Here is a 27,500-nt window from a genome sequence, read left to right as displayed (position 1 = left end):
CTAAATTAGGAAAAAACAACAACAAATATACGAGTTTGAATTAATTATATTTATAATCGGAGTAAAACAACCGAGTGAACAATTTGGCGATTATTAACGTATCTTTTAAAACAGGAATGAAGTAACTGAGTAGAGAAATGAATTATCAACTTTCACTTCGTAGCAAGCATTTTATTGTCATAAGAAAAAAAAAGTACTGTATTCTATACTATCTCAGTTCGTCCGCCTCTCGAAAGTTAGATAACAACTCATCTAGTGTCATGTCACAGTAGGAGCTTAAATCAATATTTCATACTCTAAAACTTTTTTCTCAACGATACATAAAAATTTAAGAAAGATTTGTATTTAATAATTTCAGGAGTCACAGCAGAAGTATTTTCAACATGACTTCTGTAAGAAGAGCAAAGATCATTTTCAAGTTTTTAAAATTTGATTTGATTTTGCAGGCATCAACATGATTCTCAAACCCGTCATTTTTTGGATGGTTTGAGAAATAAGGCGAAAATTTTGTATACACTTGAAATAATAATAATGACAATAATAATAATAATAATAATAATAATAATAATAATAATAATAATAATAATAATAATTGATAAATATGGAGACCCGAGAATTGAGATCGTTAAGATGCAGCAGCTACCAGAGTCAAACATGAAGGTTGTCCCTATTGTGATCGGAGCATTGGGTTCAATACCACCTAACCTGAAGAAACATCTGGAAACTTTAGAAATACCCTGCAATCTAGGTGTATTGCAGAAATGGGCATTACTTCGAACTGCAAACATATTGCATAAAGCACTGTCTGAGGTCCTTGCTGTGATTTGACAGACAGTACAAACCCCCGGTAGACATAACATCTTCAATCAACAACATCACGATGTTGGATACTGTGCGACGTCTTAAATAATAATAATAATAATGGTATCAAATTTTGCCAGAAGGGCAGCCATTTTTGGGGAGGGGATGTGTCGATCACATTGACCCCAGTGTTCAACTCGTATTTAATCCATCGCCTCAAAGGATAAAAGGTAAAGTCGACCTCGGAGGAATTTGAACTCACAACAACAATAATAATAATCCTTTCTGTTACAGGCACAAGGCCTGAAATTTTAGGAGAAGGGACTAGGCGCTTACATCAACTCCAGTGTTTTGCTGATACTTAATTTATTGACCTCGAAAGGATGAAAGGCAAAGTCAACCTCGGTGGAGTTTGAACTCAGAACATAAAGACTGGTGAAATGCTGCTAAGCACTTTGCTCGGTGTGCTAACGATTCTGCCAGCCCACCGCCTTGCTCAATAATAATAATAATAATAATAATAATAATAATAATAATAATAATAATAATAATAATAATAATAATAATAATAATAATAATAATAATAATAATAATAATAATAATAATAATAAATATTCAGACAAATACATAACAAAAACACCAGGACTTACAAATATATATAACATACAGAAAATTGCACTACTGGGTACTGCACACATTCTACGCAAAACACTTTCAATACAGTAAACATAAGAGCACCACAGCAAACCACAGCACATACCCAAGGCGCACAGAGCTGCGCTCGGTAGTGAAGTGAAAGCACGTTATAAAAATAAAACTACTGAATAATAATAATAATAATAATAATAATAATCTTTTGCCCTGATGCAATGCCAACCAGTGGCTCTCTTGGCGTTTGATCTACACTGGTTTGAAGTGTTATGTACATGTTTTGTCATGGTATAAAAGATGGGCTACAGCAAATATTCTGCTCAATACCATAGATTTTATTGTCACTTCCTTAACTTTAACCAGTTGAGCATGCTCCTTAGAGGTTGATGATATGTGAATCTCTGAATACGAGCAGAAGTGGTGGGGGAGCATCAATTCTTTGAAGTTTGAATAATTCACCACTGGAAACGTGGGTGTTTCGTTCATCATCCTTAAAAAAAACCTTATTCAGGGACCTTTTGAGTGAGATGGGCTACTCGACCTGAAGAAGATTTTAACTGGGCCCCCACCTGTAAGATCATGCACAGTTTATCTTGATATGAGATCACCATGTCGCGCACATATGGTTGTGATGTATGTGCCTGGTCTCCCCTTATTAGACGGGTAGTCATTATGGGTATACTGGGTTTTGTATATTTGTACCCCAGTGTCACTTTGATGCCGTACTCTGCTCTCTCACTCAATAATAATAAGAATAATAATGATAATTATTTCTACTATAGGCACAAAGCCTGAAATTTGGTGTGAGGGGACTAGTCGATTGCATCAACCCCCAGTCCTCAACTGGTAATTATTTCATTGACCCCCCAAAAGGATAAAAGGCAAAATCAACCTCAGCGGAATTTGATTTCAGAACGTAAAGATGGGTGAAATGCTTAGCAGCATTTTGTCCGGAGTGCTAACAATTATGCTAGCTGGCCGCCTTAATAATAATAATAAATGCCCTGATGCAGTACCAGGCAGTGGTTCTCATGGCTTCTGATCTTAATTGATTGGAAGTGTTATCATGTACACTGTTTTGTCTTGGTATAAAAGATGGGCTACAGTAAATATTCTGCTCAATACCACAGATTTGCTTGTCATTTGTTTGACCTTAACCAGTTGAGCATGTCCCTTGGTGGCTGACAATATGTGCATCTCTGATCACGAGCAGAAGTAGTGGGGGAGCATCATAGCCATGTGTTGAAGTTTGGATAATTCACCTTTGGAAACAGGGTATCTTGTTCATCATCCTTAGACAACCCTTATTTGGGTACCTTTTGAGCGGGTAGTCATGATGGGTATCCTGGGCTTCGTATATTTTACCCGAGTGTCACTTTGATGGCATGCACTGCTCTCTCACTCAATGATGATGATGATTATAATAATGATGATGATGATGATGATGATAATAATAATAATAATAATAATAATAATAATAATAATAATAATAATAATAATAATAATAATAATAATAATAATGTTTCTGGCTCAATTAATCATATTGTTTCTGGCTGCCCAGTCCTGGATAAGAAGGAATATATTTACAGACACGACAGAGTTTGGACTTAAAAATACTGGAAGCTATGCCAATACTATGGAATAAGGATATGACGTACGACTTCTCGTGGTCATTGTTATATCTGAACTGTTATGATATCAAACGTTCTTGATGTTCTCTTATTACTCTCCAACTGTGTATCTTCAACTAGCACTCCACGATATCTCTATTCAATAATTCCTACGACCTGTACACTATGATTGCGCATATGACAGTCTTCTCAGATGGGTCTGTGCATGCTCATTTATACTAACTAGTATAGTATACTTACCCATTAACAGGGGTGTACAGATTCCCCATACAACAATTAATTTCTTACTTACGTACAAAGCCACAGATTTACAAAGAAGAATGAGATTGTTCTTGCATTTTTTCAAAGCATGAAAGATATATTACAATACAACTCGATAATACTGATTTCTTTCGTCTGGCGATAAGTCATTTAATTTGTTTGAAGTATGATGATTATTAACCCTAAAACCTATTCAGTTGATAATTTGATCATTCATACTCTGAACGTCTTTATAAAAAGAGATCCTATTGATGATTTCTTGTATTCTTAAACTATAGAAAAAAATTATAAGATTGTATATACTCCAGTACTGATTCTTCTATCCATGACCCTTTTAGAAAGATATACTAAAATAGAATACATTACTGTATATGATAGGGATCTTATCAGAGCAAGTACATGTGGTTAAGTTGAAACTGTAACCAGGAATGCACTTGGATTCGATCCATTTACCATTCATCAACTGCAGGTATACTTCAGAATTTGGTGACATCACGTTATATTGATCGGTACAAACTGCAATGAAATGAGATGTTCAAACATTTATGTAGAATAATTAAGAAAAGGGAAAATTTACAATGAACTGTCTAACGAACTTCATTTTTTGTTTGCAACGTATTGCATACCTCCAGCATCATCGACTTCAATTCCAAATAAAACCCATTCGCCACAAAATTCGGTGTCGCTATTGTTGGTTTCCTTCACTCGATTATAATGTATAAGTAAGTACAATCTGTAGCCTCAAGAGAATACAAAAGCTAAAGCAGTTTACATTTCTTAAAATATAATATAACTAAACAAAATAGCTTTTCTGAAATTCTTTCTTTAAATTATCTAAGTATTAAGTTGAATATGCCATATGCTGTGTGGATTGTGTGATATATGAAAAACAAAATCAAATGCAGTTATATTTAATAATGCATCATAAATAGCATATAAGAAAAATGTCTAAAACCAAATTTCTTTTTGTTGTCTTTGGTTAAATTTTAGTTCAATACTTCATCAGACAGTTCATCCTGTTATGCCTGAACATAGTAAATTACTCTATTTTAAAGCCTTACATCATAAAAGATGTCTTATATTTAATAACTTGACAACATGAGTTGTATTAGGACCTGGATTGCATCAAAATCTCTAGTAATACACAGTTTTTTTCTAGAATTTAATTACAGTTGCCACTTCGTTAAAGTTTTCTCTACTAATTAACTAATCGTATGTGTTAGTGTCCAGTGTCTATGTATGACTTGATTTTTTTTTTTATTTGTTTATTAAATTTCTTCTAGAAGCAAGGACAAAATGCTTCATACTGAAATCCTCCTGAGAGCTAGGATTTATAGCGTTGAGGCTTGAATCCTTTGTCACCTTCTCCACCGATTTGACCATATGAGTCAGATGCCTAAAAGGGTCCTTTTCAGTGAGATCGAGACTAGAAGTAGGCTTCATAGACCACCAAAACTTCGTTTTCTCATTTTATGCAATGTCCGTCCCAGTCGGTTGGAGCTCCTGATTTAAAATCGGAAGTATGAAGGCCTGTGTGTTATGTTGGATTAGAGCACTTTGAAACCAAATGCAGGAAACCGCATGAAGAGAGGAGGATAGGTTATCATCAAGCCCTTGCAGCTGTTGCACAGGATCATTTTCAGTGCTTTCAATGCCACAAGATCTGCTTATCTTGTCAGCCACGTCCGCTACCATGAGTAACAATGTGCTGCACGTGGAGGAGGATGAATGTCTTGGATCGACTCTGTCCTCACCTTTGATGAATTGTCATAAGCAAGTAAGCAAGCAAATAGAAGTGTCATTTGTATTTACCCCAGTGGAGTCTTTGGGGGGGGGGGTTGTATTGTATATTATTTTGATAAGAGAATATGTTAAATACATAATGAAGTCAGTGGATCCTACTTTGAAGAAGATTGGAGTTTTGTACTTCTGTGAAGTTATTTCTAGGAAATATTCTAAAACATTTTAGAATGCAGCTTGTATATGTAAGTGTATATGCGTGCTTCCATCTGGAGTGGGGTGAGGGTGAGTTATAGTTTTACCTACTTGTGCGTTTTACACATTGGCACTCTTCCTTTCTAAACTCATATCCCACTTGACAATCTTTCTGGGTTTTTGTACAATCTACAAAACACGAAAAAGAAAGAAAAGAACTTTTCAGAACTCAATTTTTGTAAAAGAGATTTTATGTAACATTAATAGGATGTTAGTCACTAAGGTACAATGATTATAAAAACAAATTCCTGCATGACATCTATTTAAATAAGTCATTAATATGAATAGATATTGCCAACTCTTGGTATTGAGCAGATAATATAATTAACATATGATTGTAACAAATTTCTAATTTGACTGGAAATAATACAAGACTGAAAAGTCTGTAATCAGTACTCGTTACCGACACAAGTGTGTTAATTGCCAAAGCTGTCAAGAACCCAATCTTCATCATTGTAAGTAGTAGAGATTTGAAAGAGAACCGCTGTAATACTGCAAAATCGATGAGTATATTGGACACCGAGATAAACTTTTATGACAAACATTTATTTGTCTCGCTAGTCTTACATATATATATATATATATATATATATATATATATATATATATATATATATATATATATATATATATATATATATATATATATATATATATATATATATATAGATAGATAGATAGATAGATAGATAGATAGATATAGATATACATACATACATACATACATACATACATACATGCATACACACACACACACATACATACATGCATACACACACACACACACACACACACACACACACACACACACATACAGACATACATACATATATATATATATATATATATATATATATATATATATATATATATATTTGCATACATATATATGTATATGTATATGTACCGTGATCTCTTTCATTCTGTTTTAATATAAAAGTCATCTCAGTTTCATAGTATCTGTCAACTATTCTTCTACACTTAAACAATTAACTTTAATCCTAATCAAGCAATAAAATGAGTGCGATTTATTTCTTACTCGGCAAAGACCCAAAATTTTCGACTAAGTAAGTGGAAAATTGTAATTTTTTTCTGCATTTTCATTGAACATTGTTGGTATAAGTGAAGTGAATAACATTAAGAGGGAACTAAAGTCGCATCGTTGTGCACGAATAAATATATGGCTAAAAGAAACCATATCAGTACTTTGATTCTATTTCTGCTAAATTGTATTACTTTATGCAAAGGGAAATATAGAGAAATAGTAATCATGTTAGCAATACATGACATATGCAACAACATTCAAATGTAATTGAAACAGAGTTGCGAACTCAGGTTGCGCAAGATTACCACAACGTTCAACTTCTTGTGGTTAGTGTTATTAGTAAGGTAGTGAGGTGGCAAGATCGTTAGTGCATCGTACAACATGCATAGCGACATTTTTTCCAGGTTTTTACGTTCTGAGTTCAAACCCTGCCAAAGCCAAATTTACTTCTCATCCTGTCGGGATTGATAAAATAAAGTAGCAATCAAGTACTGCGGTCAATGTAATCGTCTAAGCCTCTGCTCCTGAAATTGCTGGCTTCGGATCAAAATTAGTAATAATAATAATAATAATAATAATTATTATTATTATTATTATTATTATTATTATTATTATTATTATTATTATTCCGATTGATTTGCTTTTTATTCCATCTTCCGACCGGGCCTCAACCACGTATTTATTAGTTGGAATGAAACTTCCTGGGAATGTGGGCGGGTGATGTCAACACAATTTTTTTATTCTCATAGATTGCTGATTTCCCAGGGAGCTGGTCAAAAAAAATTGTCACTACTTTTCTCGATCATTTCCATGACCCCTACAACAATAGGGATGGTTTTGGATTTTTAATTGCCCCGTCTTAGATATCTCAATCTCAAGGTCCTTATATTTTGACAGTTTTTGAAATTCCTTTGCTGAGATGTTTCCATCAGTAGGCAGTGTCATGTCAATTAACAGGCACGCTTATTATTATTATCATTATCATTATTATTATTATATGAAAAATCACAGTTTATTTTGCAACACATGATGGAAAGTGTCAGCTGTCCACAGCCAGCAGACAAGGGTGACACTTGTTTACGGGTAATGCTTCAAGAACCCTGCGAAGAATACTTGCAGTTTCAAGCAATGCTAATTTTTGTGGGGCACCTGCCGGGTGCGGCACCTTCACCATTAGTTCCAGTCCCGTTCACACCGTTATCGAGTCGTTAAAATGATTACCAGTAAAGCACTGGATTGATGAAAGCGACTTATTCTTCTCCGAAATTGCTGCCCTTATGTCAAAATTTGAAATCATTATTGTTTTGGTTTGGCTCAAATCCGATCTTATTCCTAGTAGGATTTGTGTTGATTGCGGGTTACTACCTGTAATCTTAGGTATCCACAAGTTTTCAGCAGTCTTTCAAGTGCTTAGAACCCTCCTAATAGTCCTTGCTGTCCCTATGAGACAAACTTTCTGTAGGAGCTCTACCAGGCATTCTATTTCAATCTCTTTATGCCAATTGTCTATATCTTAGCTTACTGTCCCCTGTGCACCAATTATTATATGCGCGACCTTTACTGTTTGCATGCTCCAAATTCTTCCTGTTTCACACTTTAAGGGATTGCATATTTTTCTTCCTCTTTCTTTACGATTCTGGAATCAAACAGGCATGACGGGTCGATAAGTAAGCAACTTCGCTTTTCCATATCTACAATCGTTATGTCTGGTCTATTATTTTATCATTTCTTATCTGTTTGATAGGAAAGTCCCGCAAAATCTTACATTTTTCCAACTCCAGTACTCTTTCGACTCAATCATAGTACCATAGGATCTCACTTTTTTGTTTTTTTAATTGCCCCTTTTTTAACCAAGCCCAGGATTTTGTCCCACATACATCTTCAGTGGCACTCCAAAATTAGCCATAATGAGGTTTCTCTTCGATCTTACAGTTTCTAATGTATAACTTTTACAACCTGGTCGTGCCTCTACTTCTTATATTCTTCCTGTACTAACTTGGGGGAATTCTGTCACAATGTATGCCACTGTCTCTTTCCATGTTCCATAGGCTCTACATTTTTCTGACACATTCTCTCCATATATATTTTTCTCAAGTTGTTTGTTTTTATCACTTGATCTTGGGCTGCTACAATTAGGATCTCACTTTTTTGTTTTGTTTTTAATTGCCCCCTTTTTAACCAAGCCCAGGATTTTGTCCCACATGTATCTTCAGTGGCTCTCCAAAATTAGCCATGACGAGGTTTCTCTTCGATCTGTCTGATGTGCTCTCTTTCAATTTCGTTCTTGTCCTTTTCTCCTATTATGCGCTTCAACGCCTGTTCTTTCTTAACTGCCTTCAGTAGTTTTCTGTGCTGCTCTGTAAATACTCTGCCTAGACTTTTCTTTCCATCTGTACACACTCTTCTACTGCTGTTAAGCCTCAATTTCCGCCAGTTGATATCAGCTTTCAGATGCGTCTGCTTCCAGTATTCCCATTCCCAAGTACTTATACAACTTAACCGCTCTCATTGTTTACCCATTTGACTTTTCAATTCCCTGGCCTCTCTCAAATCTTCCTCATTTCATTTTCAATATAGCGCACTTTTCTATCTCAAATTCCATACCAACGTTATTTGAGAAAATGCAGATAGTATGTATAAGACTTTCAGGCTGTTTCTCATTTTTCGCATGCACCTTTATATCATTCATGAAAAGAAAATGATCTATCTAACCTTTTCCTTTTCCCAAATCATAAGTAATTTTAGCTTTGCATAGTACCATAGTGAGCGGTGTTATAGCCAATACAAATAGTAATGGAGATAAGCTATCACCTTGAAATATTCATTCCACGTCTGATGTTCACTTTTCCGAGCTTTTGTTTTCCTCCAATCAATTCAGTATTCTAATGTTATTTCATTTCATTAAGCATTTTCTCCATGCTTTTTGCTATTCCAAACATACTCATTGTTTTATTTATCCAACTGTGTGTTACTATGTCATACACTTTTTTGTAATCTAGCCATGCTACATTCATTCCCATCAATCTGCGTCTACAATTTTTAATTAACATTTTATCAACTAATAGGTGATCTTTTGTTGCCCTACTTTATTTCCTATATCTTCTCTGTTCTTCTGGAAGTAGATTGTAACTTTCCATATGGTTGTATAACTCTTCCCCCATAACACCGGTCGTAAGTTTCGACATTAGTGGTAAACAGGTTATAGGTCAAAAATGTGATGCCAGGTTCCCTTTCAAGGGATACTTGAGGCATAGCAGCTTTCTTCCACTTGTCATCCTGGCAAGGACATCACCTTTTTGCAGGCACTTATCCAGTTGCGCAGCAATTCTTTCATGCAACTGTGTAAAGTTCTTTAGTCAATAACATTGAACTCCATCTGAGCCTGGCCCTTTCCAATTTGCTATTTTTAAAAACTTTTGTCTCGCCGTATATAGATTAACTCTGACATCCTTTTGTCTTGGTACAGTTGCAAGTTGTCTTTCCACCTTTGTTAGCCTCTCCGCGCTTTTTTATGTTTCGAAACCCTTCCCCAAAATTCTTTACTTTCTTTCGCATCTGGAATCAGTTCCTGATGTTGGCCTCCTTCTGATTCCTCAAAAAGATGCTTTTTGGCCCACATATTTCGACCTTCACTAATTTTCATGTAAGCGAAGTTTCTGTTGATGCTTCAACGATCTTTTAACTTTGCTATATTTTAATCAACAAAATAAATATTTTTTCAAAATGTTTAATATATTTTATTCTCCTCGTATGTAAGGTCATTTGAATGTATATGAGGAGAGTCAGCTGATTGGCCACTTGCGATCAACAGTACCTACCCAATAGTCATCAGCCAAATTAATTTCGTAAGATGGACAATAGTTATTGTGATGCCGTTTGTCGAGCTAAGTAATCCGATTGAGGATACAGATTCGATAGCTTTATACCTACACTTGGCAATGTTGAAGTTTATGAATTACGCATTGTATATATCTATATAAGTGATTCTCAACCAGGATCTGTATAAGATTTTGTAGTTAAAATTTATCTGCAATAAATTGGTTAAGCTTCTACAATTCACAAAATAGTTTAATTTTTGTTATACAATTCCTTATGATATTTAATAATAAAAAAGCAATAAGAATTTTTTATGTACATCGAATGGCTTTGAAGGTTCAGGAGAGTAAAATAAGTATCAAAAGGGTCCATAGGCAAAAAGTCGTTGAGAACCCCAGATTCTTAATATTTCATGGATACAGGACATGATTTCTCAAAGAAAAAGCAAAAAATAGCGAGTTACTGTCGCGTGACTTACTATCGGATTTGGCGTCTTTACCACACGTATTATCTGGAGTGCAGTATTGTAGGGTTTCATTGAACATTTTTTGTTTGCCACAACTTTTCAACGGTGTTCCTGTGCTCAATATGCCATTCTCGCATTCATAATATGTATTACAGTCCCACGAATTCTCAAATTTATCATTTGTCCTACAGCCTGTAATCAAAGAGAAAAAGATAAACATATATACATACATACAAAAGTGAACACCTATGATGAACTATAGAGAAATCTGTAGTTACTCTATCCAGATTAAAAGTTCAGGTTTATACCTGTAATTATTGGGGCCCTGGGATATGTAACACACTACCTAAATATAAAGCTTGAGAAATTAGGCTTCTCAAAACCAGAAAGGAGAAAGCTAATTCAAAGACTACAGATCCAGTCCATCACTGGAACTGTAAAAATCTGTAAAACTTCCCAGAAGTTTATCATTTAAATATATATGAGCTTGTCAAGATGTGCATGAGAATACATACATAAAACAGACAAATCTGCACATACATACATACATACATACATACATACATACATACATACATACATTCATACATACATACATACATACATACATACATACATACATTCATACATACATACATACATACATACATACATACATACATACATACATACATACATTCATACATACATACATACATACATTCATACATACATACATACATACATACATTCATACATACATACATGCATGCATGCATGCATACATACATACCCTATTGTTGATGTTGAAATTCCAGTGAAGGATCCTTGGATCTAAGTTAGAAACCGGTTCTTTCTCTATTGGCAAGAAATCTTGGAATAAATTGAATAATGACATACATACATACATACAAACATACATACATACATACATTTGTTGGCACTCCGTCGCTTACGACGTCGAGGGTTTCTGTTTATCCGATCAACGGAACAGCCTGCTCGTGAAATTAACGTGCAAGTGGCTGAGCACTCCACAGACATGTGTACCCTTAACGTAGTTCTCGGGGATATTCAGCGTGACACAGTGTGACAAGGCTGACCCTTTGAATTACAGGCACAACAGAAACAGTAAGTAAGAGTGAGAGAAAGATAAAGATAATATTATCTTTATCTTATGATATTTACGTTGTATTATATTATACTTATTTATTGTGCTTTTAATTATTAATTTTTCTATATGTGACAGTGGATTTTCATTGATGAGTTCATGAACCTTGGTTCTTTTCCCTAAAAAACTATATATATATATATATTATATATATATATTTATATGTGTGTGTGTGTGTGTATGTGTGTGTGTGTGTGTGTGTGTGTGTGTGTGTGTGTGTGTGTGTGTGTGTGTGTGTGTGTGTGTATACTCGCGTTTCTATTGTAAATGCAATAGAGCGCACAGTCTCGGTTTTAGTAACACGACATTATATCTTCAGCAGATACGCATCTATAACGTCGGTGCGACCCATGATGTACGAAATTGAGTAGGCAGAAACTGTATAGAAATCAGTCGATTATTCCTATAATTCAAAGATACAACCTCGTCTGACAAACATTGTTTCACGTTCATTTGGCGACTCACTTAGAGCAGTGGTTCTCAACTGGGGTCCATAAAAGATTTTTAGGGGTCCAAGCAACAAAGTATTAAATAGGGGATCCACAATACTGCTTTAAGGGCAACTGAAAAAAATTGTTTAGATGTATGCATTGTTATGTATTGCTAGAAACAGCTAAGTTTCTTTCTCTAACGTTTTACATAGTTCCCCGCAACTAATGCGTTAAGATAATTCAGTTCATTGAACAACTGAATCCTTATTGTCTAAGGGCAGAAGTATATGTATGTGTGTGTATGCATGTATGTATGTATGTATGTATGTATGTATGTATGTATGTATGTATCTATGTATGTATATTTGTGTGCATATATGCATGCATATATATCTATGTGTGCATTTAAGTAGAATGTATGTATGTGTGTATGTACGTATGACAATCTTTATATCCTGCTTAACATGAACATATAGGAGCGTTGTAGCACTGCAGTATTCACTCAATCGCTCGTATGTGTGTTTAGTGTATAAAATCATAGCGATATCAGTATTTTGTGAAGCTTGCTGTGCGGTTATCCTACCCTTTATCATATAAAAATGGAAATTTACTTCTATAACTTTTTAATCAGGACATATATTAAATAGAAATAACTGCGATACTTACTTCTGACGCAATCGGGTGTCCAAGTACAAGTTTTGATCGTGCTGTCAAAGAAAAGACCTGCTGGACAAGGCATTTCGTGGGCCTTGAAAACATCTAAAGATACTATTGCACACGTTATATAACGGTCGCAGCGATATGGATGAGGTTGCACTGAGGATGTCGACCCTTCCTTCATACAGTCTTTACAATATGCTGCAAAAAGAAAGAATAACAAAATTTAAACGTTTTTCATCCGCTACAGATATTTTTGTTTTGACTATTTTCTCAAACTCGATTCTTCGTAATACCCCATCACTCCCGTAATTTTTTCTTCTAATGTACCGTCTTGAACCCTCGTGGTAAATAAAAGATCATTATTATTACTGAGTGAGAGAACAGCGAATGCCATCAAAATGATACTCGGGTACGAATACACGAAGCCCAGTATACCCATCATGACTACCCGTCTGATAAGGGTACACCAGGCACATGCATTACAACCATATGCTCATGACATGGTGATCTTATATCAAGATAAATAGCACATGACCTTGCAGGTGTGGCACAGTGACAATTTTCTTCAAGTCGAGTAGCCCATTTTGCTCAAAAGGTCTCCAAATAAGGGTTGTTTAAGGATGATGAACGAAACACACGTTTCCAGAGGTGAATTATTCAAACCTCAAAAAATTCCTCTCAACACATAACTACGATGCTCCTCAACTACTAATGGATACACTTTACTGGTTAAAGTCAAACAACTGACAAGCAAATCTGTAGTATTGATCAGAATGTTTGCTGTAGTCCATCTTTTATACCAAGAAAAAGCATGTTCATGATGACATTTCCAATCAATTACGATCAGAAAACATGAGAGCCACTGACTGATATTGATTGCATCAAGGCAAAGGATTGCTATTATTTTTGTTGTTGTTGTTGTCATCATCATCATCATCATCATCATTATTATTATTATTAGTGGTAGTAGTAGTAGTAGTAGTAGTAGTAGAAGAAGAAGAAGAAGAAGAAGAAGAAGAAGAAGAAGAAGAAGAAGAAGAAGAAGAAGAAGAAGAAGAAGAAGAAGAAGAAGAAGAAGAAGAAGAAAGGATAATTATTATTATTGTCATTATCATTATCTTCCTTCAATTTTGTTTCCATTTCTTGCTGAGTGTTCTCCCAACACCTAGGACAAAGAAACTAACTGTATGCATTGGTAGGCCATTAAAATAAATACACCAGAATGTTCATTTACAAAGTCATGTAACTGAAAAAGAAGGGGAAAAAGACAGAGAGAAAAAAAGAACGAAAGAAAACAAAAAAAAAAACAAAAAAAGAAAAAGAGAAGGAAAATGAAAGAAACTTCACAGCGACATTACTCTTCTCAAGTATGTGTGACGTACCAGTTGAGACAATCTTATGCAACTCTTGCATGAATAGTAAGTCAGGGATGATCCTCAAATAATTTTCGCTTCCTTTTTTGATCATTTAAAGTGCTCCTGCCATCTTGAGATGCCACATTTTTTCGACTTCAATTCTTATATTTTCTGAGCTTACCACATCCTTTTGCAGCAATAATAGACTTTTTCTAATATAAGCACAAGACCTAAGATATGGCGGGAGTGGCTAGTCAATTACATCGATCCCAGTCCTAAATTGGTACTTATTTTTATTGACACCCCCCCCCCACCAAAAGGATCAGTTACGAAGTCGACCTTGGTGGAATCTGAGCAAATAATAATAATAATAATAATAATAATAATAATAATAATAATAATAATAATAATAATAATAATAATAATAATAATAATAATAATAATTATTATTATTATTATTATCATTATTATTATTGTTCAGTAGTTTTATTTTTATAAAGTGCTTTCACTTCACTACCGAGCGCAGCTCTGTGTGCCTTGGGTATGTGCTGTGGTTTGCTGTGATGCTCTTCTGGTTACTGTATTGAAAGTGTTTTGCGTAGGATTGAAAGTGTTTATTATTATTATTATTATTATTATTATTATTATTATTATTATTATTATTATTATTAATATCATCATCATCATTATTATTATTATTACTATTATTATTATTATTATTATTATTATTATTATTATTATTATTATTATTATTATTATGTCTTTCACTTGCCCCAGGATGCTGGATGTGTCTCGACAAGTGACTGTAACAAAGATGCAGATCAAAAGCAAAAATAACAACAATAATAATAATAATAATAAATGCCTTGATGCAGTACCAAGCAGTGGCTCTCATGGTTTCTGATCTTAACTGATTGGAAGTGTTATCATGTATATTGTTTTGTCTTGGTATAAAAGATGGACTACAGTAAATTTTCTGCTCAATATCAAAGATTTGCTTGTCAGTTGCTTGGCCTTAACCAGTTGAGCATGTCCTTTAGTGGCTGACAACATGTGCATCTCTGATCAGGAGCAGAAGTAGTGGGGAAGCATCATAGCCTTGTGTTGAGAAAATTCTCTGTGGTTTGGATAATTCACCTTTGGAAACAAGGATATTTCATTCAACATCCTTAAACAACCCTTATTTAGGGATGGGCTACTCGACCTGAAGAAGATTGTAACCGCCCCCCTCCCCTGCAAGGTCATTCACAGTTTATTTTGATATAAAATCACTATGTTGCGTACATATGGTTGTGATACATGTGCCTGGTGTACCCTTATCAGATGGGTAGTGATGATGGGTACACTGGACTTCGTATATTTTGCCCCAGTATCACTTTGATGGCATGCACTGCTCTCTCACTCAATAATCCTAATAATAATAATAATAATAATAATAATAATAATAATAATAATAATAATAATAATAATAATACCAGGAAACCCCAAAATGGCTGAAGTTCAAAAGATAGTGCTCATGGGAACTGCCCATATCCTACGTAAAATACTGTCTACGTGATCTCAAATTTTAAAACAAACACATAATTTTCTTATGGTTTCTTAAACATTCTCTAGAACAACACTATGTACAAATCCAAATATATGGTACCCTAGGCATAACACCTACATGAACGTCTAACTTGTTGTCTCTTGAGGTCTCTGGGTGAGACTTGGATCCAACTTGTACAAATGCAATGCAAAAGTCAAACATAAAATAATAATAATAATAAATTTTATTTGCCACCAGGACGAAGGATGAGTGAACACTACACAAAGACAGACATAAAGTGTAGGGGTTTACATATAATGGAATGATCAAATAAAAAGTATACACGGTATACATTAGAAGAAGGGAAGTACACATAGTATATGACACTAGAAAAAGAGGGAAAAACAAGTGATCATGATGGGATCCCCCTGATTCAGGAAGATCTTTAGGGATAAGCAAGGAACCACACAATCCAAGATCACCCTGAGTACCAAGGATGAGAACCCACTCCAACTTCTTTCTTCCGACTCAGAGGTCTACGCTAAGAGTGGTACCATCCACTCTTGCCATTTCCGCAACTTTCACCCACCTTTTAATAAATTCACTCGAGGACATCACTTCCCTCTCTACCCTCACTTTCCTTTTCAAGTGATACTTGAGAAAGTCGAGGGCTTTACCAAAGAGGAATGCTTCTCTCCTCATTCCTTTCAGCCTCGTCCACCAGACAACCTTTTTCGCCACAGCCACCAAACAAAGAAATACAGCGTTGCCAGACCGATTAAAGGAGGGCAGCGGGACAATGATCATTATGAACTCGGACGACATACGGATCTCTACTACATGCGACAGCAGATGTTCCGCATAACTCCACAAGTCAGCCAAGCCGGACAAGCCCATCTGACAGCACATCAGTGTCTGTAGAAGTTATCTCGAACCGGTAGCGCTCCCCGGTAGCACTGCCAGGCCAAAGACAACTGGAAGTTATCCATAACAGCCCCCGACCGGAAAGTCCTCCAGAATAGACTTGCCAGTTCGTCTTCGTTGACACCTGGGTTCTCCCCGAGGACGCCGTCGCACTTCCACGCTACTAATCCTCTGTAAATAGCTTAAGTGGAACATCCACCGATCCTGTTGCCCAACTTGTAGAGGACAGTGAGCTCCTGACGACATTCTAAGTACCAGGCGCCCAGTCTCGGCCTATCATTTACTCAAGACTGCAACTCTGTCAAGGAGACAAGCTGCGGAAAGGCATGTCTTACAAACGGAGCCTACACACGTTCACCTTCTAGAAATCGATGCAGGTAGCATAACCTGAGGGCGTGCCTGTGCATTAAAATCCATGGCATTCCTAAGTCTCCAGGCAAATGAAGTTGGCAGTAGACTGAAGCCTGAACATTGGAACGCGTCCATTTCACAAGGAAAAAAAACAGGATACGCTCCAATCTAATCAAGCAGTAACTGGCGCAAAGCACAACGGTCAGACGATAAATAATGACAGAGGCGATGTAAGCATCTTTCAGGGACAACTTCCTCTCTGCCCATTTCTGGGTAAGGGAGGTCACCCTGTTCGTCACTTCTTCCCAATTCTTATCCACCTGGAGGTCGGGACCAAACCAGAAGATCCCGAATAGTTTCACTGGTCCGTCAGTCCAGTGTCCGACGACGCCGTCCGACAGCATCGATCTGCCTCTCCAGGTGCCCAGTCACAAACCTATCGACTTGTCGGCATTGATTTTAGCCCCTAATAATAATAATAATAATAATAACATCAACAACAACAATAATAATAATAATAATGATAATAATAATAATCAATAATAAATCTCTGAGCGAGGTCTAAACAGTAGCTGCACGACATCGTGAAATATACTTGCCACCTAAATGTGGCTAACCCTTAAGCCACGTTTAACCATCTGGTTATTGACACACCTTCTGTACCCTATCAGTATTTGCAAAAGGAAGTCATCCTTCTCATCTCCAGCCTGACATGATACACATGGACCCGAGTTTCTGGGTATTGACCCGTCATCAGCGTGTGACAACCACCGGCTGGCGATGTGAAGTGGTTCCCAATGCACACTGTCAATAGCCAGATGGTGGTGATGTCTTCCTTGGGCTACAAACTACAGTAGCATCAACCCTTAAGGGTTAACCACATTTGGTTTGCAAATATCTCGTTCAGAGATTTATTATTGCTTGTTTCCACTTTTTCGAGATCAGTGACTTTTCGTCACTGGAAAAGTATATATATATTTGCATAATAATAATGTTATATCCTTATGGATAAACGAATACACTGCAACAGTGCAATAACAATATAATCGAAACAAACGGCGGTAACCACACGGAACGTAACAATAATCTTTTAAGAACCAACAATCCAATACGCTAACTCGAACAGTAAACTTTAAACTCCAACTTTGAACAATCAACATACGAATTGTGGAACAAACACGAACTACCCTCCGACACGAAGTACCCCACTTACTCAAACCGCTACACTTTATATGTAGTGGTCCAGCCAATTCTTGTCAGGGAGCGTTGTACTCTCGCATAACTCATAATAATAATATGAATCCTTTCTACTGGAAACAAGCAAGGAAAAAGCTAAGCGTATGAAAATCCTTGCTAAAATTGCTGCCTTAGATATTCTTACTGGTAAATAGCAATAAAAACGTCTTAAGGGCAAATACCCAAAGAGAGCTAATAATGCCGATACTGACAAAGCACTTACCCATCAATGGTTAGCGTCTTCTGACTTAAAATCAAAGAAGAAATATTTTATCATATCAACCCAAGATCAATGCCTACCTAAAGAAGCTACCAGACCATCATCTTAAAGAACGGCAGCAGCCCAACATATCGTGTACGTAAACAACAAAATGAAACCATCGATCATAATATCTCCATGTGCAGCCTTCTTGAGCCTACAGAGTATCTCAACAGGCATGATAGAGCAGCACAGTATACTTAGTGGGTAATTTGCAAAGATTTGGACATGCCCCATGATAAAAACTGGTGGGAACACAAACTACCTCCAGTTCTTGAAAATGATCACATCTCTCTCCATTAGAACTTAAACTGTTCAAACTGACAGAAAGGTAGATGCAAACAGACCAGACATTATATTGAAGAATTTCAGACAAAAATCATGCCCCAATCGACATAAATGTATCTGTCAAGACCTACCAAAATCTGAGTTAAGTATAATGATCTTGAAATAGAAACTGGCAAAATGTGGAAACTCAAGACTAAAACAATACCTGCTGTCATAGGTGCCTTTGGAATGATAGCAAATTGGGCTGATTGCTGCTGCCTACCTCAGATATTAGGAAATCCCAAAATGGAAGAAATTCAAAATATTACTCATGGGAACTGCTCATATCCTACGAAATATATTGTCTATGTAATCTCCAAAACATTTTAATCTGTAAACATTGTCAAAAGTACTTTTAAATGTACATAATAGCAAACATCTTTTACCGTCACCTTAGCATCACATTAGTATCTTATAATCAAATTACTTTTAAAACAACTTTCTAATTTTCTTATGTTTTCAAAGACATTCTCTAGAACAATGCTTTGTGCAAAACCAAAATTATGGCACCCTAATCATAACACCAAATTTCACTTCAAACATGTTGTCTTTTCATATCTCTGGGTGAGACTTGGAGTCAACATGTACGAAGCAAAAACCAAACATATATTATTATTAATAATAATAATGGTTTCAAATTTTGCCACAAATGCAGCCATTTTAGGGGAGGAGAAAAGTACCTAATTCATCGACCACGAAAGGATGAAAGGCAAAGTTGACCTCGGAAGGCGGACGAAATGTCCCTAAGCATTTCGTCCGGCGCGGTAACGATTCTGCTAGCTTGCCGCCTTGAATAATAATAATAATAATAATAATAATAATAATAATAATAATAATAATAATAATAATAATAATAATAATAATAATAATAATGCTTTCTAATTGATGTATCAATACCAGCAGATGACAACGTTTCTCTAAAAGAAATGGAAAAACTTTCAAAATACAAAGACCTGGAAATAGAGATAACTCGAATGTGGAATCTAAAAACAGAAACAATTCCTATCATAGTAGGTGCCTTAGGTATAATAAAAAAATATTCAGACAAATACATAACAAAAATACCAGGACTTACAAATATATATAACATACAGAAAATTGCACTACTGGGTACTGCACACATTCTACGCAAAACACTTTCAATACAATAAACATAAGAGCACCACAGCAAACCACAGCACATACCCAAGGCGCACAGAGCTGCGCTCGGTAGTGAAGTGAAAGCACGTTATAATAATAATAATTATTATTTCTTTTTATTGGCCACAAGGGCTAATATCAATTAAAAACATGTAAGGACAAAGACAGGACGAAGGCTACAAAAGATTTTGTCCGAAAAGGTAGGAAAGTTCGTCTAAACAGAGGAAGAAAACGGAGAAAGATATAACAAATAAATAGATAAATAAATAAATAAATAAATAGAACTCCCAAAAGGGGAGGCGCTTCGAAAAAGGAAAGGTTACACGTGGAAAAACCCATAAAACCACGGGAGCCTGGTCAGAAAAAATAAGAAAGGGGTATAGAGCCCTTTCTCCTTTTACATTACCTTTTTTTTTTGTTTCTACAGGTGTATTCTCAGAATTGGTCCGTTTATACTGGCCATTTTTCCAACAGTCACCCATCTTTCAACGAATTTGCTATGAGACAGCACTTCCCTCTCTACTCTCATCTTCCTTCTCAAGTGGAACTTGAAAAAGTTGATGAGGCCTTGGCCAAAGAGGAAAGTGTCTGTCTTTAACCCTTTCAAACGGGTCCACCATATCACCTCTTTCGCTACAGCCACTAGGCATAGGAAAATTGCCTTGCCCTCCTGGTTAAAGGAGGTCGGCGGGTCAATTCTCACGATGGATCCAGCTGATAGCCGGATCCGTCCTACACGTGACAGTAGCTGTTCGATATAGACCCACAGGTCAGCAATGCTCGGGCACTGGACGAGTGCGTGCAGAACGGTTTCGTCGTCCTGAGCGCACCTCGGGCAGGCCCGGTTGACGGCACTTCCATGTCGGTAGAGTTTATCTCGAACAGGTAGCGCACCTCGGTAGCACTGCCAGGCGAGGGACCTTTGGAAATTATCCATGGGCCCCGGCCCGAAAGTTCTCCTGAACAGACTGCTTAGCTGATTATCCTCGACGCCTAGTTTCCCCGAGAACGTCGTCGCACTTTTCTCCCACTAACCCTCTATAGAAAGCTAGAGTGGATCTACTACCGATCGCACTGCCCGCCTGACTGAGGGCGGTGAGAGCTTGGCGGCACTCGAGGTGCCAAGCGCCCTTTCTCGGTCTACGTTTGATCCAGGATTGCAGCTCTGTTAAAGAAACGAGCTGCGGAAAATCGCGTCTGACGAAAGGCGACCACACCTGTTCACCGTCCAGGAAGCGCCTGAGATGTCGTAGCCTGAGCGCATGTTTGCGCATCAGCAACCACGGCATGCCAAGGCCTCCGTTCAGCGGCTGTTGACAGCAGATGGAGCGCCTGACCAGTGGTACCTGACCCTTCCACAAAAAGTTGAAGAGCAAGCGTACTATCTTGGTTAACCAGCGGTCGGGACAAGGGACGACGGTCAAACGGTAATAGATGACGGATGCGATGTACGCATTCGCTACCTCCGCTCGACCTTTCAAGGAGAGCTTCCTCTCAGCCCATTTCTGGGTGAGGTTGGCCACCCTGTTCGTCACTTCTTCCCAGTTTTTTCTCCAACTGGAGGTCCGGACCGAACCAGACCCCGAGCAGTTTAACGGGTCCGTCTGTCCAGTGCCCTACGACGCTGTTGGACGGCATGGACTTGCCCCTCCAGGTGCCTAGTTGCAAGCCCATTGACTTTTCCGCGTTAATTTTCGCACCTGTCACCGCTTCATACTCGTTTAGTGTCTCGCCAATCAGGTCAATATGCCTGTGGCTCGACACCATCACGGTAACGTCGTCGGCATAGGCAGACACGCTCCTTCCACATCCCAGATCACGCGGGACGCCCCTCAAAGCCTCCAACTTCCGTAGTAATGGCTCGAGAGTCAATACATACAGAAGGGAGGAGAGAGGACACCCTTGGCGAACCGAACGCGAGATGTTGAACGGTTCCGATAGATGGCCGTTCACCCGTATGACCGAGCAGATGCCGCTGTATAAAGCAGCTATCCACCCGCGGAAGACCGGACCGAAACCAGCTGCCTTGAGAACAGCTGCCAGGTATCGATGGTCGACCCTATCGAAGGCTTTAGACTGATCTAAATTGATCAAAGCCCCACCCGCGCCAGCTTCGTTACCCATTCTCTCTATGATGTAGCGCATGAGATGGAGGTTGTCGTGGATAGACCTAGTCGGCACAGCGCATGTCTGCGCCTTGCCGATCAGTTTGCCCACGACAGGCGCCAATCTCTTGACTAGCACCTTGGCCAAGATCTTCAACTCTGTGTTGAGCAGAGTGATGGGCCTAAAGTTCCCTATAATGTCCCCATTGTTTGGGTCCTTTCTTAGCAAAGCCACCACTCCCCGACAAACAAAAGCAGGAATTCTCCCGTTTTGTTGCCAGTTGCAGTAGACGTTTGCCAAGACGCCCGCAAACAAGTCTGGCATTGACGTATAAAGCTCGTAAGGCAGACCATCCAAACCCGGCGATCTACCTCGCGTGCAGCCTTTCATCGCTTCCCGTACTTCCCAGGCAGATATCGGTCCTTCGCAGCACTCGGCCTCGCTGGTCGAGAGTTGCGGCAGGCCGTCTAGGTACACACCGAAATCTGTTCCGTCGTCCGTCCTACCGTTTGTCCCGAACAATTGAGCAAAGTGCTGCTGAAAGGCCGAACACATCTGCTTCGGTCCCGAAATCTCGCAGTCGTTATGGTCCACCAAAGACCGAATGGTCGCTCTGTTGCCACGCTTCGCCTCAACCACGCGGGCCCATCGAGCGGCCTTAGTCCCCTCCCCGCTTACCGAAAGTGCTTTAGCTCTGACAACGCAGCCTTCATGCTTGGCATCAAAGTGTTGGTCGAGGGCCAACTTCGCTGCTAACACGTCGGTTGCGATGCCTGTCCCAAGAGCCTCGTCTAGTTTGTTAACTAAATCCCGCTCTGTTTTCTTACGTTCTACAGCTAGAGCCTTACTAAACCTAATTGATTTTGCTCTAATTGCCCGCTTCAGGGCGAACCACCAGTTGTTGTTGATGATTGCCCCGGTTAAAGCCCTCTTTCTTAACTAATAAACTAATCCGGTCTCTGTAGGCTTTGCACGCCGTTGTCGACGTGTTTAGCTTCCAGTAACCGGGGCCTTGTCTATGGAGCCTATCTAAGTCGACCGTACAGATCACGAATTTGTGGTCCGTGTAGCCGACTATGTTGAATTGTGGACACCCTATGCTATCCTTATCCGCTGGCCTACAGAAAAATCTAAGTACGATCTAGACGACCCGATGCGATTAGTCCAAGTCCACATTGGCACATTCGGGTTGTCTAGTCGATACCTGTCGGACAGCTGAAAGCGTTTGAGCAGGTTGGCGAGGCTCTTGCATCCCCCTTTCCTATTAGATGCTCCCGCACCCACCCTATCGATACGTTCATCTAGGACAGCGTTCCAGTCACCAACTAGCACTAAAGTGCGAGAAGTACCTAGGAAAACCTCCAGACGTTTGAAATAATCCGACTGCCCTGCTCCTGTCGGAGCGTAGGCAGCCAGCAGTCTGAAAGCAGCGCCATCACTACTATCGACGTCCAGGACCACCAACTTACCTTCCGGATCCAGGAAGACTGCCCTTATTTTCAAGTCTAGGCCTTTCCGAAATAGCACCGCAGTACCTCCACCGCCCGCTCCCGGCCGACACGGAGATAGGAAAATCTCGTACCCGCCAAAAAGGGCTGCGAGTTCCTTCGGGTTGGAGAGCCTGGTTTCGCTAATGGCTGCTACATCTACACTGTAAGACCTCAGGTCGTTCAACAGGTGACCTTGTTTCCAAGGCGACCCGAGGCCTCTCACGTTTATGCTTCCGATTCTGAGAATTACCATGTTTTTTGGTTTTTTTTTTAAAAAGGAAAGTATTAGAGGAGAAAAGGCTCTACTTACTGTTTTCTGGTGGGGTGGCTCCCCTATGTTTTCGTGTGGGTGTCTCCACTAAATTTTGATAAAGGCTCTGGGAGAAGCTTCTCCCTAGCGACCCAACATCATTCGGAAACTTTTCTTTTATTTTATTATAGTTTTCTTGGGTTATTTTTAGTGTGAGTATGTGTGCTGGTGGTGCGTTGTGTAGGGGTATAATGAAATTTGTGGTGTTTGCATTTGTATTGTTTTTTAAAAAGTCTAATAGGTGTTCATTTTTTGTGTTGATGGCTGTTACGTTTGTGGTGTGTGTGAGTGCTGGTGTTTGCGGTGGAGAAGATGTTGCTATTTGTTGTGAGTGCGTGTTGTTGTTGCCGATGATGTTGGGAAGCTCACCTTTTTCGCGCCTCCCCTCTTTGTCAATTGTTTCTTTTGTCTTTCTTTTTCGTTTTTTTGTTGGTGGTACAGTTTGCCACTTCCCTTTTTCACTATCAGTGTTCGCACAATCCGAGCTGATCTGATCTGGAAAGGGAATGTTTGTCGGATCTGGTGAAGATTCTTTTACAATTTCTGTTGTTGCTGGTTCTGTTATCTTTTTTGGTGTGGAGGTTCTTGGTGTTGGTGTTGGTGATGGTGTTGGTGGTGATGGTGTTGGTGGTGATGGTGTTGGTGGTGTGGAGGCTTTTGGTTGTCGTTGGTTTTGCTGCAATTTTCTGTTTTTGTCTGCCTCCATTCTTTGCTTGTAGATGGGGCAGTCTCTTTTTAGGTGTTTTTCACTGCTGCAGAGGTAGCACTTTGGTCTGCGTCCCTCTACTGCAATGTGTATTCTACTGCCATCCAGCAGGTTTATGGCGTCGGGTATGGTATTTATGCTATCTTGTTCAATCTGAACAAGGAGATGCATTTCCATGCCCAACCAGCTTTTTTTCTTTTACTCTGTTCACCTTTAGGATAGTGGCAGTCTCTTCAATGTCGAAGAGCATAGCTGCCACTAGCCAGGAGATGTTCAGTTCTGGTGGCACATGATTTATTTTTATTTCTGTCACACGTCGACCAAGGTATGTCGGCACGAGTAATAATTCTTCCGCCTTTAACGGTGTTGTAGAGTGCCGGATGGCATCCTCTTCCGTTGGGAAGCGCACTTCCACTGTTCCAAAACGCTTCCCTTTGGTTACGAAGCTTTTTTGGCCCCATATCGGCTTTAGAGCTAACTCCAATCTCTGTGGAGCAGCATTCTCCATCTTTTGGTATTTTGTATTGAATACCTTGTATACTATTGTTTTTCTTTTCGTTGCTTGTATTAATGCTTGTGGAGTGTTAAGGAAGACATTATTGCCATCCCTTCTTAACAATTCCTTGGCATTCTTTATTTCTGCCATTGTCACTTGGATTTCTTCTGAGCTCTGCTTAGCTGCGGAGGCGAAACCGTTACAATGGCTACTGGTTGTGGTCTTGGTACTGTTGCTCGTGTTGTTTACTTTGTTTTTTTTGTTCTTTTTTCCTCCTCCCTCTCCGGTGTAGAAGCAATGGTGGAGGTGAGGGCTGGGAAGTCAGCAGCAGAGAGTCTGTTAAACAGACCTGAATCAGGAACACTGTCCACTATGGCGTCAGCTGGGCGAGGTGGAATGTGACTTGACCTGTCATTCTTTTTGTCGGGGAGTGATGCAGAGAGAAGAGAACAGCTGGCTGCTCTTTTCACTGGCATTTTGCCTTTTATGGCATTAACTGGGCGGGGTGAAAAAAGACTTGACCCGTCATTCTTTTTGTCGGGGAGTGATGCAGAGAGAAGAGAACAGCTTGTTATTTTTTTTCCGACATTTTTCAGATATGATACGTGTGAAATGTGAAAATGGAAGTTTTTCAAACGAAGAATTCACCCCTAAATGGGGGAAATCTCGCCTAACCGACTAGCTCCGCAAGAACCTAGTCGGCTTGGCTACAACAATATATAAAATTTAAAACAGATTTCAAAAGATTTCCGGGTAAAAACGGCAACAACTTACAGAGCTTCGGGAGACACACGAAGCTACGCCCTCCAGTACGAACAACAATAACAACAACAGCAGAAGCAGCAGCAGGAAAACAACAACAATAACAACAACAATGGCAACAACAACAAGAAAGCCAACGCATCTGTTGTCAAAATTACTGAAGCACTTCTTCAACAGTGATTTTGGTAAAAATTTCTGAAAATACCTTGTAAAACCTAATCTCTTTCTACCACCAGGCGATAAAGATCGTATCACAAAAAGAACTGTAGTCTAGCGTTTTCTTAATAAGAAAACCAGGTGGATCGAAAATCTGATTCCAACACAGGTAGAAAAATGCTTGAAAGATGCCTGGGCTTCGATCTGGCACGTCAGGAAAGCGAGAGATTTCGATCTTTCGTTGTTGTATGCCATAGCCAAGAGGCAGCAATAAAGATGGCCTTGCAAATTTGCTCCTCAGATTAGCATATTTTCATCCCATCTTTTCTAGGTAGACGAGTAAATAAGGTTACTTTTTCCAAATGAACCTATGGAGTTTGACATCCAGTATTTCGGGATGATACTGGATGAGTATGGTAATATTCTAGCTTTGAAATCCGAAAGACAGCAGAAAACTACCATAGTTTACAGGGAAAGTATGGGTCCCATAATTGTTATGGTTGAGGGCAGAGAGGAAGTAAAACCCATAAAGAAACCGAAACTACCCTTGTTGACAGCCGCATCTACGACAACTCCATCAGCAGGTGAGGACTCCTATACCAAAACTTCGGCAGCAAAATATTTTGCCCTTGCTCCCACTGAACAGCAAACTCTTCTGAAACTTCCTGCTCCGCAAATCAGCAATAACGAGTCGACTTCCACGTTCGCTCAAATTTTGCCATCTACTACCGATTCCTTGGGGAATGACTTAGAGAAGAAAGATCAGGCCAAAGATGGCAAACAGTCTCCAAAGGCCAAGAGAAAAAGGAAGTGAGTACAGAGTCTCACTCTGAGAAATCAACAAAGGCAACTACAAACTCAAAACCACATCTACAGCCTACTTCATAACGACTCCAACAAAATAACAGCAACATCACCATCAACATCATCAACAACAACAGCAGCAGCAGTAAGATCATCCCCAACATCGACAGCAACATCTATATCAACAACAGCAACACCATCATCAACAACAAGAAAACACAAAATCTACAAAAGTCAAAAGTGAAACTGTTAAGGGAAACCAATTTACAAGGTGCACAAAATGTGTCTATCAACTTTACTCTTATGAATAAAAGCAATGGTGACTTGATGGATTACCTAATTAAAAAGAAAGATAAAATCTAGACAGAGGTGGAGTGTGAGGATTTCATCCACGAAACCCCGAAGGACAGACTTTTAATAAAAACGTCTTCGGACTTCTACAAAACAATATGGGAGGATTCCCAGTGAACTTTTAATGGACACTTAGCTGAGCTGTTTAAAAAGCATTCGCTCGAAGAGAAGTCCTGGAAATCAAGCTGAGTGGTTCCCTTTTTTTCTTTCTTCGACTAACATGCTTGCGCTGAAAGTGGGGCTTGTGAATGTGCGAGACTTGAGGTTAGCATAGAAGTAAAGTCACTTGCTCAAC

At 38.6% G+C, this 27,500-nt stretch overlaps 1 protein-coding gene across 1 annotated transcript in view; it reads right to left on the bottom strand.

Annotated features, from left to right (window-relative positions):
* LOC106869024 (uncharacterized) overlaps window positions 1-27,500 on the bottom strand; it is a 40,761-nt gene that overhangs the window by 9,841 nt on the left and 3,420 nt on the right. The window contains exons 2-5 of the mRNA XM_089362486.1: window positions 12,911-13,102; window positions 10,679-10,858; window positions 5,391-5,468; window positions 3,711-3,860 (exon numbers count right to left, since the gene is read on the bottom strand). Of these exons, the coding sequence (XP_089218612.1) occupies window positions 3,711-3,860; window positions 5,391-5,468; window positions 10,679-10,858; window positions 12,911-13,102 (600 nt within the window). The remainder of the gene's footprint in view (window positions 1-3,710; window positions 3,861-5,390; window positions 5,469-10,678; window positions 10,859-12,910; window positions 13,103-27,500) is intronic.

Source organism: Octopus bimaculoides, chromosome 14, assembly GCF_046866305.1.
Source record: "Octopus bimaculoides isolate indiv1 chromosome 14, ASM4686630v1, whole genome shotgun sequence".
In the NCBI taxonomy this organism is placed as follows: Eukaryota; Metazoa; Mollusca; class Cephalopoda; order Octopoda; family Octopodidae; genus Octopus; species Octopus bimaculoides.
The sequence above is the reverse complement of the archived record's forward strand: the minus strand, read 5'-3'. Positions and strand labels throughout refer to the sequence as shown.